The following is a 15,737-nucleotide window of genomic DNA, read 5'->3' on the forward strand; positions in this document are numbered from 1 at the left end:
TACCACCTCCGCTTCCTCCACTTCCTCCTGCTCCTCCTCCTCCCGTTGTTGTCACTGTCATCATGCTTGCTCCTCCTCCTCCTCCTCCTCCCACCTCTGTCTCGTTTCCTCTCTCCTGCGGAGGAGTCGGGGGCGGCGGCCGGCCTGGCGGCAGGGGAGGAGGCTGAGGAGGGCTACGGGGTCTGCTGGTCAAGTCTGCACAGAGAAGAAACAGACAGGAGAAGGAGAAAAGAAAGAAAAAAGGGGGTGAAATGAGAGAAAAGTGTAAATAAAGGAAGGCAGAGGGAGGAGAAGGAGGAGGAACATAGACAGAGGGGAGGAGGGCGAAAGGCAGAAGAGAAAAAGAGAAAATGACAGTGAGTGGCCAGTTAGGTGGAAGAAGTCTGCAGTCATGGAGTCCATGGGAGTCATGGAGGAAGTCCAACTCCACGAACACAAACACACACACACACAGTGTTAATCTCATCAGAGTACAGACTGCAACTAAACTCCTCACTTCATCTGATGATTATTTTCTTGATTATGTCAGAAATACAGGGAAAATACTCCTCAGCTTTGAAAGGTCAGTCGGTCGCAGTCATGACACATTTGGCCTCTGAGGCAGTCACATTAAACTGGCCTGCTAGGGGATGAAAATGAAGGCTATCTGGAGATCCAGTCAGGCCGGCACCTTTTCCACCTGCTTTCATGTCTCCTCCATAGACTAAATGAGGGAATTCTGGTTGTTTATACTCTGAGGAAAACACAAAGACATCTGGTTGTCTTTGCTACAGCAGGGCCCAGACCGGTTTCTGGAGCGTTACATGAACTGCAATCGCCAAATTCTTACGGTGTTGAATGAAGACGACCTGAATGAAATGTGTCACTAAGTCCATTCTGAATAAACACAGAAATAAACAAACAAACTAAGCACCTCGTTTGCACACTCGTTCCCAAACATTCGCTCTGTTTCAGACTTGCTCTCAGCAGAGTCCGGTCTCACTTACACACAGTCAGAGATGGGGGTTGATGGAGAGTCGGGATGGCGCGTGGTGATGACATCACAGACTGTAGGCCGACTGCCTGCCCTGTCTCGGCCTGCAAGGGATGAGCCAACAGATACAACAGACAACAACAGAGAGGTCAGATGGTGCAGTGATTCGGTGAGCCGGTCGGTGGGGGGTTAGTTTCTATTCCTGACACATCACTGACAGCCTCACAGGAGTAGGATCACATTATAACGTGACTCTCTGACATGTGGAGGAGAGTGAAAGATGAAGCGATGAGAGGCAGGAGATGAGAAATGTCACCGCTTTAGGTATCGTGCGTGTAAAAACAGCTGGTCAGCGCACACACATACATACACACACACACAGTGAATTGAGCTCCAGCTTCATCTGAACACACCAGTAAACCACAGAGTAGGATTATTCTTTGTTCATCAAATGCTGGAAAGCCACATCCCCTCCTTCACTACTACACAGGAGAGAAGACGTCTTATTTTGTGAACATGGAAAAGACATCAGCCACTGAAAGAGCAAATTAACTCAGTTTGAAATGATTCAGACACTGACTAAATAAAAAATGTGGCCTTAATATGCACTTTTAGACTGTTCACTCACATGATGTATGTATGTTAACTTTTTTTTAAACATGGTATTCATCCTCAACATAACTGGCGCAAAAGAAAACTAAAAACATCTGGAGGAAGTCCTGGTCTGATTGTGTTTGTACGGGTACTTTTTGTTTTTTACTTCTTTTAGTGACCAGACAGGACAAACCTAAAACCATCAGCAGCATTTCACATCTGAAAGGAGATTCAGACAGCTTTTCCTGGCACATCTGTGTCCTTTCTGATCTGGTCGAGGTGATCACTCATACCTGGCTGTCGAACAGCAGTGGCACCCACGAAGCTGATGAGGGTGACGTCTGAGGCGCCACCGGACTCCAGCGGGATTGGATGCACCCGGAAGTGCTCCAGCATGTCAAAGATGGACTGAAACCAAAGGTGCTGCACTCGACACTGACCATCCTCGTTCAGGGACAGACGGAGGTGCTGGAGGGAAGACAGCAAAGAACTCTGAGAAAAATACCTAATACCAGAAAAAATAATGCTGCTAGCTGCATCCCAAAAGCTGACTGTCCACTGAGAGAAACTAAACCTAATGACTGCACGCGCGCGTGCGCACACACACACACACACACACACAAACAGCTGAACCCCCCAACACACTCACCTTGGCCTTGCCCTGGAAGTTAAAGGTGAGGACATATTCTCCGCGCCGTGTCTCGCTCTGGCGAACCAGGAAGACGCCGTGGCTCGCGGGTCCTCCAGCCAACACCAGCTGAGCAGCTTTGAGACGCGACAGGGTGCCATGGAACCACTGGCACTCGCTGAGCGGGTGCTCCACTGCCTCCGCAGTCGTCGTCTCCGAGAACAGGAAGGACCCTGCGTGAGAACGCCACACATATGATACTGAAGTTCAAAAGAAGGTACGTGAAGCACTTTGAAGGAAGGAAGGAAAGGAAGGAAAGTGACATATCTTGTCATTGGAGGGAACTCACTCCAATGAAATTTGTTCTCTGCATTTAACCCACCCAAGTGACGTGCACACACACACAGCAAACCCGGGACAGTGGGCGACCGCGTGCAGCGCCCGGGGAGCAGTGGGGGTTAGGTGCCTTGCTCAAGGGTACCTCAGCCATGGACGGGGAATCGAACCAGCGATCCACCGGTTACGGGTCCGACACCATTAACCGCTGATCCACGACTGCCCCAGTCGTTGAAAGGCACAGCAGGAGCACAGTTTTGGTTTGATATTTAAATCTCAATAAATGTGGATCAGATTTACCTGTGGCATCTGGCGTCTCAGCAAAAGGTGTGCCCAGGCCAGCCCCGCCTCCTACAAGAATCCTGCTGTCCGGTTCGTCGAGAGGGGCTCGAGGTGGCAGCTCTGGTGGGAGAGGATCCATCAGAGGTGAGGAGCCTCCGATGCCTCCGTAACACACTGAGGCAAAACAAAAGGATGACAGAAAGCGTAAGCAGAAAGATGAGAGTAAAACATGATCTTGCAAACTCACTGGGCGAGCCTTGACAAATCTGCTCACGTACAGATTGTATTCTCTTAAATCTCAGTACATTTAAAAGTCTGCTGCTTGTGTAATTCAGCTCTTGGCCTGATTACTCGTGTTTTGTGACAATGAATAACAAGAAGTTCTGTTGGCTTGTCGCCCTGCAGCCCTGCCACATACCATAAAGCTCACAGAGTCACACATGTACCTTGTGAAAGACGGTCAACGATCTCAGGTGTCCCACTGATGTCCAGAGGCCCCACACACACACCTTCAGCATCTTCCTGCTCACTGTGGACAGAGAGACAGCAGCTTTATGTTGTTCCGCTCAGTTTGTCCTTCCATTAATTTAATGTCCAGGTGTCTCCACTCATTCACTACCTGAGACAGATGCCGTTCCTGATGTCACTCAGCCAGGCTCTCATCTGTACAGCGTCACGGGTCTCGATCACATATTGCGCCGAGCCTTCCAGCTGAGAGGGAATGAGAGAAACACGGTGAGCTAAGCTTCTTCTCTGCAGAATCAGGACAGTTTTCCAGAAGCCAACGTGACATCTTCACATTGCTTCTGTTGTCCAACCTCAGTCCAAAAACCAAAAATTCTTCATTTACTGTATATGATCAAACAGGAAAATATCTGTGGTCGAAACGTCATAAGTGCTTTAAAAAAAAGTTGCTGGTGTGGATTTCCCTTGAGAGACTAATCAGTGATTACCTGCAGTAGAAAGGTGTTCTCTTTGTCAGGGACCTCCAGCGCCGTCGTGCTCCTAACATCCACGATTGAGCAGCAGGGGACCGTCAGTCGGGGCTTCGACGACTGAGAGACAAACCAAGCCGAATCAATAACTGGTGTCCATCGTAATTTACTTCTTAGCTATCAATACTAAAACTGAGCTAAGTGTTATACAGACGGTTATGTGCCAGACAGCTGAGACTCCAAAAAGTCACTGCTCGCAGGCATGAAACAGCACCATACGTAACACAACTTATTGTTCTTACAATCTAATTTTTATTTTAGATTAAACAAATGAGACAAGGCTCGTTTATCAGTGAGCTTTGGACAGAGCTCACCAAGCCGTTTCCACTCTTCATGCTAAGATAAGCTAACCACCTGCTGGCTGTGGCTTCATATTTAGTGTACAGACAACAGAGTGAGATCAATGAGATCATCTGACTCTCATCAGGAATGAAATATCATTTCAAAAACACACCTGCCAGCCAGGGCTGCACTACTGATTATATTCATTATCATTTATTATTATCTGAGATTATCTGAGAATTATTTTCTCCATTATCAATATCAAACAACAGTGAAACGGACCCTTCACAAAATCCCAGAGTCAAAGACAAAGTCTTGTCTGGCATATTTAGTTTAGTATCAGTTATGTTGAAAGAAAAACATCAAATTTGTAGAGCCTCCGAGGCTGCAATCACAAAATTTCTATCAAACTTCATGTACGATTTCCAAAGTTACTATACTGAAAGCACGTTAATGTCTGACAGGAGGGAAACACTTACTTTAGGTGGAATGAAGAATTCCAAATAGTACTCTTCTCCCCGCTCACCACCTTCTCTGTCCCTCTCTCTGAGGACCAGACGACATTTATGCCAGCGTCCTCCTCTCCAGGGGACGTTCCCTCCGCTGGCCAGAGGCTGCACTGGACCTGCCTGAGCTGCGGCAGATGAAGCTGAAGCAGCGTTGTTATTGTCTGTACCATGATGCAGCAGACCAAACGAGAAACCAGAAAAGCTGTGGCTCGCACTTAACTCGTCGCTGGATGAACTGACGCTCACTCCGCCCTCCCGCACCAGCCGGCCTACCTTCCTCGGAGGGCCCATGGCAGCGGCGGCGGCGCTGCTTGGAGGCAGTGCGGAAGAGGAGTGAGAGCTGACGGCGGCTGGGGTGAGGACAGGAGGAGGGGATCGTGACAGTCTGAGTTTCTCCAGACGATGGCTCCACTTCTCCTTCTCACCACCTTCACCGTTGCTCCGCCGCCGATCGCGAGCAGCCTCCGAAAGAGACAGAGAGGTGGCGCTGCTCGAAGATGAGGGAGGCAGTGAGGAGGAAGAGGAGTGAGGAAGGGAGAGGGGCATGGACAGAGAAACAGGCATGGAGGAGGTGGGTGTGGGAGGCTGTGTACCAGAGTTCCTCTTCGAAGTTGAAACCAAGGCAGCGTCTTGCACACCCATCGTGTAGCTGTAGCTGGAGGGCAGCTGGCTCTGGGCCGAGTCACTGGAAGAGCTTCGCCAGTGAAGGATGCCCCGCACACTGCCCCGAACACTCCGACCCACACTCCGCAGGGAAAAGCGCTTCTTTAGTTTGTTTTTGGAGGAGCTGGGCGTACTGTTACCTTTGGATCCAGGAGGAGGAGTGACAGAGGAAGGCTGAATCTGAGGAGTGTGGGAGGGGTCTGCACTGTCCACCTCTGTGGATTCTCCTTCCTGCTCTTCTGGCTCAGCATCTTCCCCCACAGATGTCACCCCTAACCAGCTGTCCTCCTCTTCTTCAACTGGTGCTTCCCCATTTCCAGGGCCAATCATAGCCCCCCTCTCTTCACGTCTCCCATTGTTCCCTCCTACTGATGAGCAACATGACGATGATGAAGACGGGGGCAGGACTTGGCCCTGGGCATAAGAATCTTGAAACCTGTCCCCACTACGGTTCTCCAACACCAGCCGTGCCGGTGCAGGCTTGGACAAGCCCCGTGTTGTGTTAGTTGGGGGACATGGGAGAATAGGTCCCCCAGACGCTGACAGGGGTGAGACCGCTTCCTCTTCCAGGGAAGTAGCATCTGACTGGGGAGCCCAGCTCACCATATCGTCCCTCGCAGAAGCACAGCTTGGCGGGAGCGCCCCCTCCAGCTCGCTCTGGAAGTGACGAACAAAACGGTCGGTGAAACGCCGGCAGAAAGCGGCAGCTGAATCTGGAGAGTAGTGGGGGTTTTCCAGGAGAAAGGCCCGAAAGTGACGTGCAAAGTCACCAGCTGCGACACGGGCGTGGAGCTCACAGAATTCGGTCCAGCTCAGGCAGGGCGAGGGAGAAGGTGTGGGGGTGTCAGACAGGGAGGATGGATGAGCCTGAGGTGGAGGGCTCACCAGAGGCGGCAGGGGAGGCGGGCGGGGTGACAGGGGCAGCAAAGAGGGAGATGGAGGGGATGGAGATGGGGAGGGTGAGGGAGGTAAAGGGGAGGAGTTTGCCGCCCGTGGGCTGGGCGGGGTTAACAGAGAGCCGTTCATTCTCCTAAAAGCCCAGAGGATGACTGACTGGTGGTCTATCAAATCACTTCAAACATACAAAATAAACCTGAAGTGATTGCACAGCTGCGGCAAAGTGACTGGGGGCAAACACGGCACATTGGTCTAATAATCTACAAATGAGTGTGAACTTAAGTGTTAGCCCCAGTGCTTAGCCCCATTTAACATGAAGAGCTAAAAGGACAATGCACCAAACCCATGTGAAGATGGGGTTAAAAGAGGTCAAATATCTTCAAGGCTAAGCTTTTTGCTACATTATTTTGTGAAATTAAATACTCTCTCGTTTCAGCAAGAAAATACGGGATTCAGATAGCCAGTGAATGGATGGATGGAGGCGGTAAGATGTGTGGGATTCACAAGGTCTGCCCCTTCTTCACCGTCTGTCGTACATCCAGAGAAGTGTGGCCACATCCTGTAGAAACACAGAGGAAAAACTCAACTTCAGTTCATTAATACTGCAAAATGACCTAAAGCTTCTGTGGATATTTCACAGGTTAAAATATAAAAATCAGAGACACATGATTATGACAACCCACATGGTTGTTTATTTAATGGGTTTGGCACCCACAAATGAACAGATAAGGATGTTGATACAACAACCAGGCTGAGCTTAAGAAATTAAAAAAGCTTTTACAACAACAACAGAATGAAAGTTACGAGTTAACCCAGCCAGTAGAACTAGGAGGGAACAAACATATTGAAAAAAGACATGTTTTTAGTGTAGCCTCAAACTGCTTAACAACGCTTCCACATTCCCAAATCCCAAAGATCTGCTCCTGAAAACTTTACATTAAACAGTTAAATAAATAGAATTAAGGAGCTATGGAGGATTGAGGGAGTGGGTAAAAAAAACAAACATAAAAATAATCTTCAACACTGAAATGCTTATTATATGTTTAAGCCTTAGTGACTCTTTTCCAGTAATGTCATGTATAATAATAAGACACACACAGGGGCTGTTCTGCTGTATTATGAGTAATTTGCATGTTGATACTTTCAGACGATTTCAACTTATAATTTAACTGCCTTTTAATCCAGAACTTATTAGTGATTGTTCTTTACATTTTCTATAATATACTACTTCACTTATTTCCCCGTATATACATCATCAGTCTCCTCAGAGAAAACCTGCATGCTCACCTTTTGTATTTGGAGGATAAAACAGTCACAGCAGTTGCTTAACAGATATGACATATTTCTCGCTAAGTTTAGTCTTGTTGGTCTAACCGATGTTTTCTGGTAAATATTGTCAACCATTATATCTAACGTGATGGTCTGTAGTCATCAGATGAGGCGTGGGAGAAGGTCGCCCCCTCTGCCGTTACATGCCATACAAATAAACTAACAACTGGTCAAAATGACAGGCAGCCCGACAGTTTAAAGACTGTTAAGTGTAAAGTGAGACGAATACGGTTTCTACTCGCCTCATTCGCTAGCTTGCTAGCATGAACTAGCAAGCAATGTGTGAGTCTTGCTCATTCAGCTTTCTTTAAAGACGTGTAACGTTCGCTAGCTAACAATAGCTACCCAACGTCAGCCTGCCTGCGGACCTGCTATTAATTGGCATCTTAGTTTGACAATGTTGGTTGGATATACCTTCTTTTGCAGTCACTACTGTAACCCGTTGCTGAGATAAGAACATATTCAATCATCCAGCAGCAGCTATCACGAAAGATTCTTTGCTAGCTAAGCTAGATGTTGACCGTTAGCCAGTTAGCTAGCTATTAATAAACCAGCTAGCTGCCTATCAATACTGCTTCAGCACAGTGTACTGTGTTTCCTCTACCTGTATATCACAGTCCAGTGTTTTCATCCGTGTCTTTTGGTGAAACTGGCACACATTTCATCATTGTTTCAGTCTACATAACGGAATAATCATTATCGTAAAGGTTGTTGTTGCTAAATATGAATATTGCTATGCCTTGCCTGGACCCGTTCTTCTCGCACTGTTCCGTTTCTCGCGATAGTTGGTAGGTCGGCGTTTGATCTTGACAGCTGCCGTTAAAAAAGACCCGCTGGATGACTCGCTTTCCAAAACTCTGACGGTGACTATGGAGAGCGGACGGAAGTGAAGGAAAAGTAGACCTCGATTCGCCCCCACCCCTCCAAACTAACGAACTACCCCAGTGTCGGTCCATCACCGAGAGCCTGACACATCCTGACGCTGTCCCGCATCACTGACGGTTACTACTGACAGAGTCATCCGTCTGTCCCGTCATCTCTCTGCCTCCTGCATAATGTATGCACCCTGTGCACCCTGTGCAGACCAGTGCGGAGTGTAACCGAGTGGGTTCAAGTACTTGAATTACTCGGTTTTCTGCTAAGCTTTGGTTGTTGAGTTACAAAGTGTGACCGTTACATTCTGAGTCAGATTACTGTTTGCATCAGCAGGTGTAATCCTGGATAAAACAGTCACAGCAGTTATTTAAGCGCTGGCTTTCTGAGGGTTAGAACAGATCGATTCCTTCAACACACAAAGACAACATCTGCTTTTCAAAGCTTTAATTTAACCAGTGAAACACAACAACAACAACAACAACAACAACACATAACTGTTGTCATCTTGAGGAACCTGCAGGCCTGAGATGATTACTGCTTATAATTTGAGTTAATCAGCTGAACCAATCGAAAGAGTCGACGTTGTGTTCAGATTCCACTTTGAAAATATGTTGATTTTTACATTTACATTTCTGTGATCACATTGGCGTGATTTTATTTAGCTGAGACGTGTCACAGAAATATTAATTAATGACTTACTGAACAATAAAAACTGCCATTAATACATTTCATTACTAGTTAATTTAATAATCGTAAATAAACAGACCAAATTAAAGTTATTTATTATTTAATGGGAAATATAAAGAAAATCATTAACTAATTAGCCACAAATGAGTGAATAGTTAAAATTAAAAAACACAACGTAAATCAGTCAAAGACGACTGAAATCCCACCCTGCCGCTCCACCTGATCAAACTCGCTCGGGATCGATCACCCTGATCAGAACCAGCCGCTCTCTTCTCGTCAGCCATGAGTCAGTCTTTCTCGGACTGTCGCCTCCCTTCAGACCCTCTGAGTTTTGCCTTCAATGAGGACAAGCGTCCGTCCTTTGTTTTGGTCTGTGGTGAACCGAACCTCTGCAGCGTCAGTCACCTGTCCGCTCCTCTTTCTTTGAAGCCACTTCCGGTCTTCCCGCAGCCGTCACAACCGGCTTTAAAACGTCGTGCGGTGATGTGGCGGAGAGCTCCTCGGCAGATCAGCGTGAACCAGTAGAGCTGGAGGGGCCAGAGCAGGGCGGCCCCCAGGTTACACTGCCACGGGGCCACCAGGGGCACCGCGTGCACCGGGATCGACGCGTACCTGAAACACAACGTGCTGCCGTCAGAGACATTCGTACGGACTTCTGATTAACGCCTCCCTCATATTAGTCACCGACTCCTTTAAATTAGAAACCACCTGCTCATGTTTAATCAAACTTAATTAATTACATCAAAGTGAAGCCACAGTCAGTCCCGCACTTTGGCTCAGACTGAACTACAGGATGGATTGTGATCAAATCTGGTTCTAATAACTTCTGCGATTCAACATCTGGCTCTGAAGTGCAGAAAAGGGAATAACTTAAGCAGCTGAGCGCATGCGTCACGTTACTTTGGGTGGAGTTACCTGCTGTAGGCGTAGTACAGGTAGGGGAAGAGTAAGACCCGACAGCCGAAGAAGGTGAGCAGCATCAGGCCTCCGTTGACTTTGTGCAGCAGAGTGTGCTGCTTCTGGTACTGACCACATGAAAACACACAGTGAGACGGAGCCAAAAGTACGGAGGCTGGGAAGGGACAGCAGCTTTATTTCATCCTGTTTTTCTCCTGATCACCACTTGATTTTCTTTTTTTTATCTCAGGAAAAGAAAACCTCCCCTATGGCGCCCACTGAAAAGGTCCCCTGCAGAGCTGGTGTTTGGTTTGTCCATTCTGGGCTCCTGTAGAAACATGGTGGACTCTGCCAGGGGACCTGCTCCCACTGTGGGTATTAAAGGCTCCTTCTAATGTAATAACAACACAGTGATTCTTAATGAAAACACATGAAAAAAAACTCCTACACACTGGATGTTTAATCTGTTGCCCCAGTGCATGCTGGGAGGATTACCAACACCCCTCATTAGTTAATCCACATTTGGGGGAGGGCTGGATTACCTGAATCAGGACTTTCCCCAGACAGACGAACGGCGTGCTGAGCTCAGCCAGAAACAAAACGCCTTGGAAGAAATCTCCTTTACCCTGTCTCCACAGCTGACACACACACACACACACACACACACACACAGGTGAATATGTTTTACTGCACTCCATCAGTCTGCCAGTGTGTGTGTGTGTGTGTGTGTGTGCTGATGTGACAGTCTGAAGTGTTCCTTTACGTGTGGAGGAAATTCTCCTTCTTCTTCACATAAATCAGCTCTGTAATCTCTTGTTGCTGAAACTTTAAGTGTTGCCATAGTTACCAGAGAGGCGGGGAAGCAGAAGGCGACGACGAAAACGTGATGCAGCACCATGAGCGACTCTCTGCGCAGGTAACCCACCACGGCGGCTCCCGTCGAGCTGACCCCGCCCTCCTCCTCCTCCTCGTGACCTTTGACCTGCAGCCTGTGCCGGTAACACAGGAACATGGCGTAGATGTCGTAGGCAAAGTAAGGCGTGGCAAACAGGATGTAGGCGTCTGTCAGCCAATGTCTGAGGAGGAGACAGGAAGTGGAGTGAGTCAGAGTGATGGTCGGAAACAGACAGACAGAAGAGAGACGACATGAAGTGTTCAGATCCTACAGAACTACAGTGAAAGTACTAATACCACAGTGTATAAAGTGTGTATCAGGAAAATGTACTGAGAGCCACAAGTAGAAAGAAAAGCTGAAAACGAAAGTGAAGCCTTCGGTTTGTCTCTTGCTGCGGCGTCAGTCAGCAGGACTGACAGCAGCTGTGATTTGATAAACAAATGCAGCTCGGACAAACTCGGCCTCCACTTTGACTGGGAAATGAAGGAGGCGACAGAGGACGCCTGGGATTTACTGAAGCAAGCCGCCCTCCTCCTCTTCATCGCTCCTTTTCCCATCATCCTCAGCGTGGAGGATTAGAGATCTGTGGGCTCGTCTTAGAGACTGAAATAGCTTCACTGCTGCAGTCGCTCGGCTCGGCTCAGGGGACAAATCAGGCTCAGATTGTTAATTAGATTACACACTCTGCTTCATACACACATTCACGAGCAGCCTCGGTGTCTTCGTCTATGGGATGAAGACTTCTCTGAATTTTGGTCACTGCAACTCTGAGCCCATTTATCACAAAAAGAAAAGGTTTAAAAGAGGTCCCAAAGCCTTCAGTGAGCAGCTCCGTGAGGCCGACGATCGGCTGGCCGAGCTGATGATGGCGCTACGTGAAACGTCGGGGTCAAAGGGATTTATCCTCTGGAGACCATGAAGAGACATTTCAGTCTGGAGCCAAGTGGTGGACTGACTGACTGACTGACTGACTGACTCAGGTGCTGCAGCTGCGACAGTTAATTTGTCTAACACCAATAAACTGTTGGTGTTAGACAGCTCCTGAACTCACAGCCTGTCTGTGGTTAGCAGCTCACGTGCAGACCCAAACCCACAATGTGGCCGTCTGCGAGTGCTTCATTTTAAGGGGCCCTCACCTGTCCTCCATGATGTCCCTGCAGGAAGAGGCGATGATGCATCCGGCTGATGAGGCCATGATGGCTTGGATGGACGACACCAGACTGAGAGGACAGGAGAAGATCTGAACAGTAAAGTGTGTCCGCATTCAGCCGTGACAAAGCAGACAGTCAGCAAAAGCACGAAACTTCACCGCCTTCCCGCCTCAGCTGCAGAGCTCAGCACGCTGCAGCTGAGGCGGGAAGGCTGAAGCCGGATGTTCGTCTGTGCTGCTGGAAAAACGAGCTACAGTGTTGGAACTGTTGTGTTCTGTGAGACGTGAAGCTCTTCTCTATTTGATTGTGTTTTCTTAAGATGCACTGATGTGGGCTCTCAGGGCCACCGTAGACCCACAGCATCACAGCAACAGCAGCTGCAGGAAACGCTAAGTAAGAAATAAACAACGTTTGTGCCTCACACTCTCAAGTAACCATTTTAACTTGAAAGGTTTCAGGTTTGTTCAAGAACAATACTGTGCAGGCTCACAGTCCACATGGGGACAGAAAAGAAGCCCTCACACTGTAGTTAGGACATGAAGGCTCAGGGTCAGCCTGTCTGTGTGTGTGTGTGTGTGTGTGTGTGTTCTTACCGTGTAGACACAACAGCAGCGTCCCCTTCGCTCCATCTCATCAGGTGTTTCAGAGTCTCTTTGGACAGCACGAAGAGCCCAGGGAAGAAGACGGAGCCGGCAGCCATCAGGGCCAACATGGCTCCTGGTTTCTCCTGTGTGTGTGTGTGTGTCTGCTCTCTCTCTCTCTCTCACACACACACACACACACACACACACTCTGTCTGGATGTGCCGAGGGTTTCCAGGAGCTCAGAGAGGAGGATCAGGAGGGAGGAGCCTCCTGCTGCCACCTGTCAGGAAAATGGACTTGAAGCATTCAAAGTACTGCAGTAAAACGTCCCGTGTGACTGTGATTCTTTCTGATCTCGTTGGATTAAAGCAGTGAGGTACGTGTACATTCCTGTAAACGCAGGAAATGAAGTTTCACAAGATGCCTCGACATGTTCAGCAATAATCTGTCGCACGGCGTGAGACTGAGATGTAAATGTGCAGATTTGTATCTCTAGAAAGAAGAGGAGGACGAGCAGCTCAAAGTGATTTCTGATCCGCAACACAAACCTTCTTCACGTGTTTTCAACCACATGCAAACTCTCACAGACTCACCTGAGAACATTCAGGTACAGACGGAGAAGTGACTTTTGAACACAGCAGAGGACTGTTATCCAGTGTCCGTTTATTTATCCATCATTCACTACTTTAAATCTAAACATTTTTTAAGAAATTCAAGTATTTGTTGGGAACACAAGTCAAAAAACAAACAAAAATCTTTTTGCTAAAACGAAGACAAAACATCAGTTTCATATTTAGAATAAAAACACCAAGTTTCTTTTCATAGAAGGAAAACAAGTCTAATCTCTACAGGTGACCAGTCGGCTGCAGATCCACTTCGACGGCGGCTCAAACGGAGCCTCTAAACGCACCCGTCAGCTGATCTGTGAACAGCGAGCAGGGAGGGAAAAGACCAAACACGGGTCATCTATTAAAAACTGCTCCTCACCTGGAAGGATGTTCTACCAACACAACACCAGGAAAGAAAAAGAAAGAAAAAGGCCCAAACGTTTTGATTCACCGTTCCCTGAATGGTACATCTGAGCCTCAGATCAACACTCGTTCCCTCAAATGATTCAGCAGTTCGAGGAGACGAGGACGTAACCTCAGGACACAAATTATACCAACAAGTCCACACCAATAAGTTTATTTCAGGTAGCAACATTTCAGTCGGGGGAACAAAATAAAATGTTGCACCTTTAAAACTTAATGTAAATAAACATATTAGTGTGACAAGGGCTTTTTTTTTTTTTTTTTTAAGGGAACAATCAATACGTTTTCTTGGCATCTGTAAAAGTCTAATTAGATCACAACAAACAAACAAAAACGCCTAATAAAATCACTTCCTAAGATGAATTAAATTAAAAAAATTACCACATAATGTACGTTTTCGTCATCGTCGACAAACTCAACCATTGCACAGCATTCAAACCCAAACGCTCTCCATGGGATAATAAATATACACATGCAGATATACAAGTCAGGTAATTGATGAACTGCTTTCAGACACTCGCTGCGTTCCTGGAGATGACGAGCCGAGCATTCAGGGGCTCAAAAAAAATAAAAATAAAAAAAATCAGGAAACTGAGGGACCGGGGGCCCCGGCGGCTCGGGGGCCACGGCGACTCAGGGGGCCCCAGTCGCTCAGGGGCCCCGCCTGCTGGAGGTTCGTGACATGTACAAGAGAGGGAAAAAAAATCTTTCAAACCATCGGGGAGGCGAGGAGCCACAGGAGCCACAGGAGCTTAAGGTTCCTTCGGTGTGTTCTCGTGAGGTTTACAGAGAACAAAGCAGAACCTGTCGCTTCAACGCGAGACGAGACAAACTGTGGTGATGCGTGATGTTGAGGAGGCCGGTCGTCACTGTTGGCACGAGTTGACCCTCGTCGTTTAAGTTCCTGAGATCCTTAAAAGAGGTTCCTGGAAGAGTCCCTGCAGTCGGGATCACACTGATGGCTTCACATGCTTCACTGCTTCACCCTCGACTCCATGAACAGACTGGAAACTTCCTGCAGAAACGATCTTACTTTATCAGACAAACGGCATTTTAAAAAGTCAGAGCAGCTTTGAACGCACCGTAGTGGACATCGTTTCCATCAGTTTGATTAACAGATTTGTGGTTGAACAAAGTTAAATCAGAAACTACTCTGATTAAGGGCCAAGTCGAAATATTTACTGGTTCCAGTTTCTCCAATCTGAATGTTGTCCTGCAGTGAGTTTTGCGTCTTTTTCACGGGTGTCAAGCCAAACAGGAAAATCAAACTGCCAGGATGATTTGTTGGAAATTTGAGCATGCAAACACCACCAGTACGCTTGCTTTCCCTGCAACACAGAACTCACAGCGCCACCTGTGGTCTGGCTTTAAAACACAAATCCCCAGTTTGTCGTCCCGGAGCAGAAATCTCTTCCTTCACGCCAGGAGAGAGTCGAGCTCTTCTACCAACGTCTCACAGCACGCGATCTGTCATTCACTGCTATTCGACCAAACCAGGATCAATACTGGAGCATCCTCAAGTGGATCTGAACAATTCATAGTCTAATGCAACGGGACACCTGAGCCTTAAACTGAAAACAACAAACTGAAGGAAACAAAAACAGCAGCATTTCACCGACAACATCCTTCTCCCAGAAGCTCACGCCGACTCCGAGCGGCGGGCGAGAGGCGACGAGCGAGCATGAGGTAAAACCAGTCCGGAGGAATGACGTTAAAGTTGTGACAGGAGGGTTTCAGTTCACAGATATGCACAGATCAGTTCCTTTGTTTTGTCTTTCCAGGGTTTGAGGTAACTAAGACCACCACAGGCCTGCAGAGGAGTCAAACTAAAACACACGCATCAACAAACACTCAATAAATTAAGAAATGAAAACAGAAACATCAGCTCCGTCGTCGCTTCCTCTTTCTTTCCGCTGGTGGGACAAAAAGTCGAGGCCAAGAGGGCCAGCAGGAAAAGAAAAACGTCCACGTGGTGCGAGGATAAAACATGTCGGGATGAGAAGAAGAACAAAAACTGGAAGTTTTGGCATCTTTGCATCCAACTCAAAAACATTTAAAGTTTGCCGTCTGATTTTTCTAAATAAAATCACAGTCTGTCGACACTAAAAACAAACGTGTGGGGAATGAA

At 47.6% G+C, this 15,737-nt stretch overlaps 2 protein-coding genes across 4 annotated transcripts; both read right to left on the reverse strand.

Annotated features, from left to right (window-relative positions):
* Positions 1-29: 29 nt before the first annotated feature.
* Positions 30-8,403, reverse strand: sh2b1 (SH2B adaptor protein 1). 3 transcript variants are annotated; one of them, XM_046415697.1, is made up of 10 exons: positions 8,093-8,403; positions 4,570-6,718; positions 3,767-3,868; positions 3,433-3,524; positions 3,260-3,342; positions 2,832-2,987; positions 2,217-2,428; positions 1,861-2,035; positions 987-1,077; positions 30-195 (listed from the first exon to the last, which is right to left on the reverse strand). In XM_046415697.1, the coding sequence occupies exons 2-10, from the start codon at positions 6,286-6,288 to the stop codon at positions 174-176; spliced, it is 2,652 nt and encodes an 883-aa protein (XP_046271653.1). In that variant the 5' UTR covers positions 6,289-6,718; positions 8,093-8,403; the 3' UTR covers positions 30-173. The 3 variants fall into 3 exon arrangements, with proteins under 3 accessions (XP_046271653.1, XP_046271654.1, XP_046271655.1); XM_046415698.1 differs by lacking the exon at positions 8,093-8,403 and adding an exon at positions 7,903-8,051; XM_046415699.1 differs by lacking the exon at positions 8,093-8,403 and adding an exon at positions 7,447-7,856.
* Positions 8,404-8,843: 440 nt separating this feature from the next.
* LOC124072653 (ceramide synthase-like) lies at positions 8,844-12,767 on the reverse strand. The gene is made up of 6 exons (XM_046414200.1): positions 12,588-12,767; positions 11,980-12,063; positions 10,796-11,024; positions 10,491-10,586; positions 9,967-10,076; positions 8,844-9,663 (listed from the first exon to the last, which is right to left on the reverse strand). The coding sequence occupies exons 1-6, from the start codon at positions 12,704-12,706 to the stop codon at positions 9,453-9,455; spliced, it is 849 nt and encodes a 282-aa protein (XP_046270156.1). The 5' UTR covers positions 12,707-12,767; the 3' UTR covers positions 8,844-9,452.
* Positions 12,768-15,737: the final 2,970 nt, after the last annotated feature.

This window comes from Scatophagus argus, chromosome 16 (assembly GCF_020382885.2).
Source record: "Scatophagus argus isolate fScaArg1 chromosome 16, fScaArg1.pri, whole genome shotgun sequence".
NCBI classification, from domain to species: domain Eukaryota; kingdom Metazoa; phylum Chordata; class Actinopteri; family Scatophagidae; genus Scatophagus; species Scatophagus argus.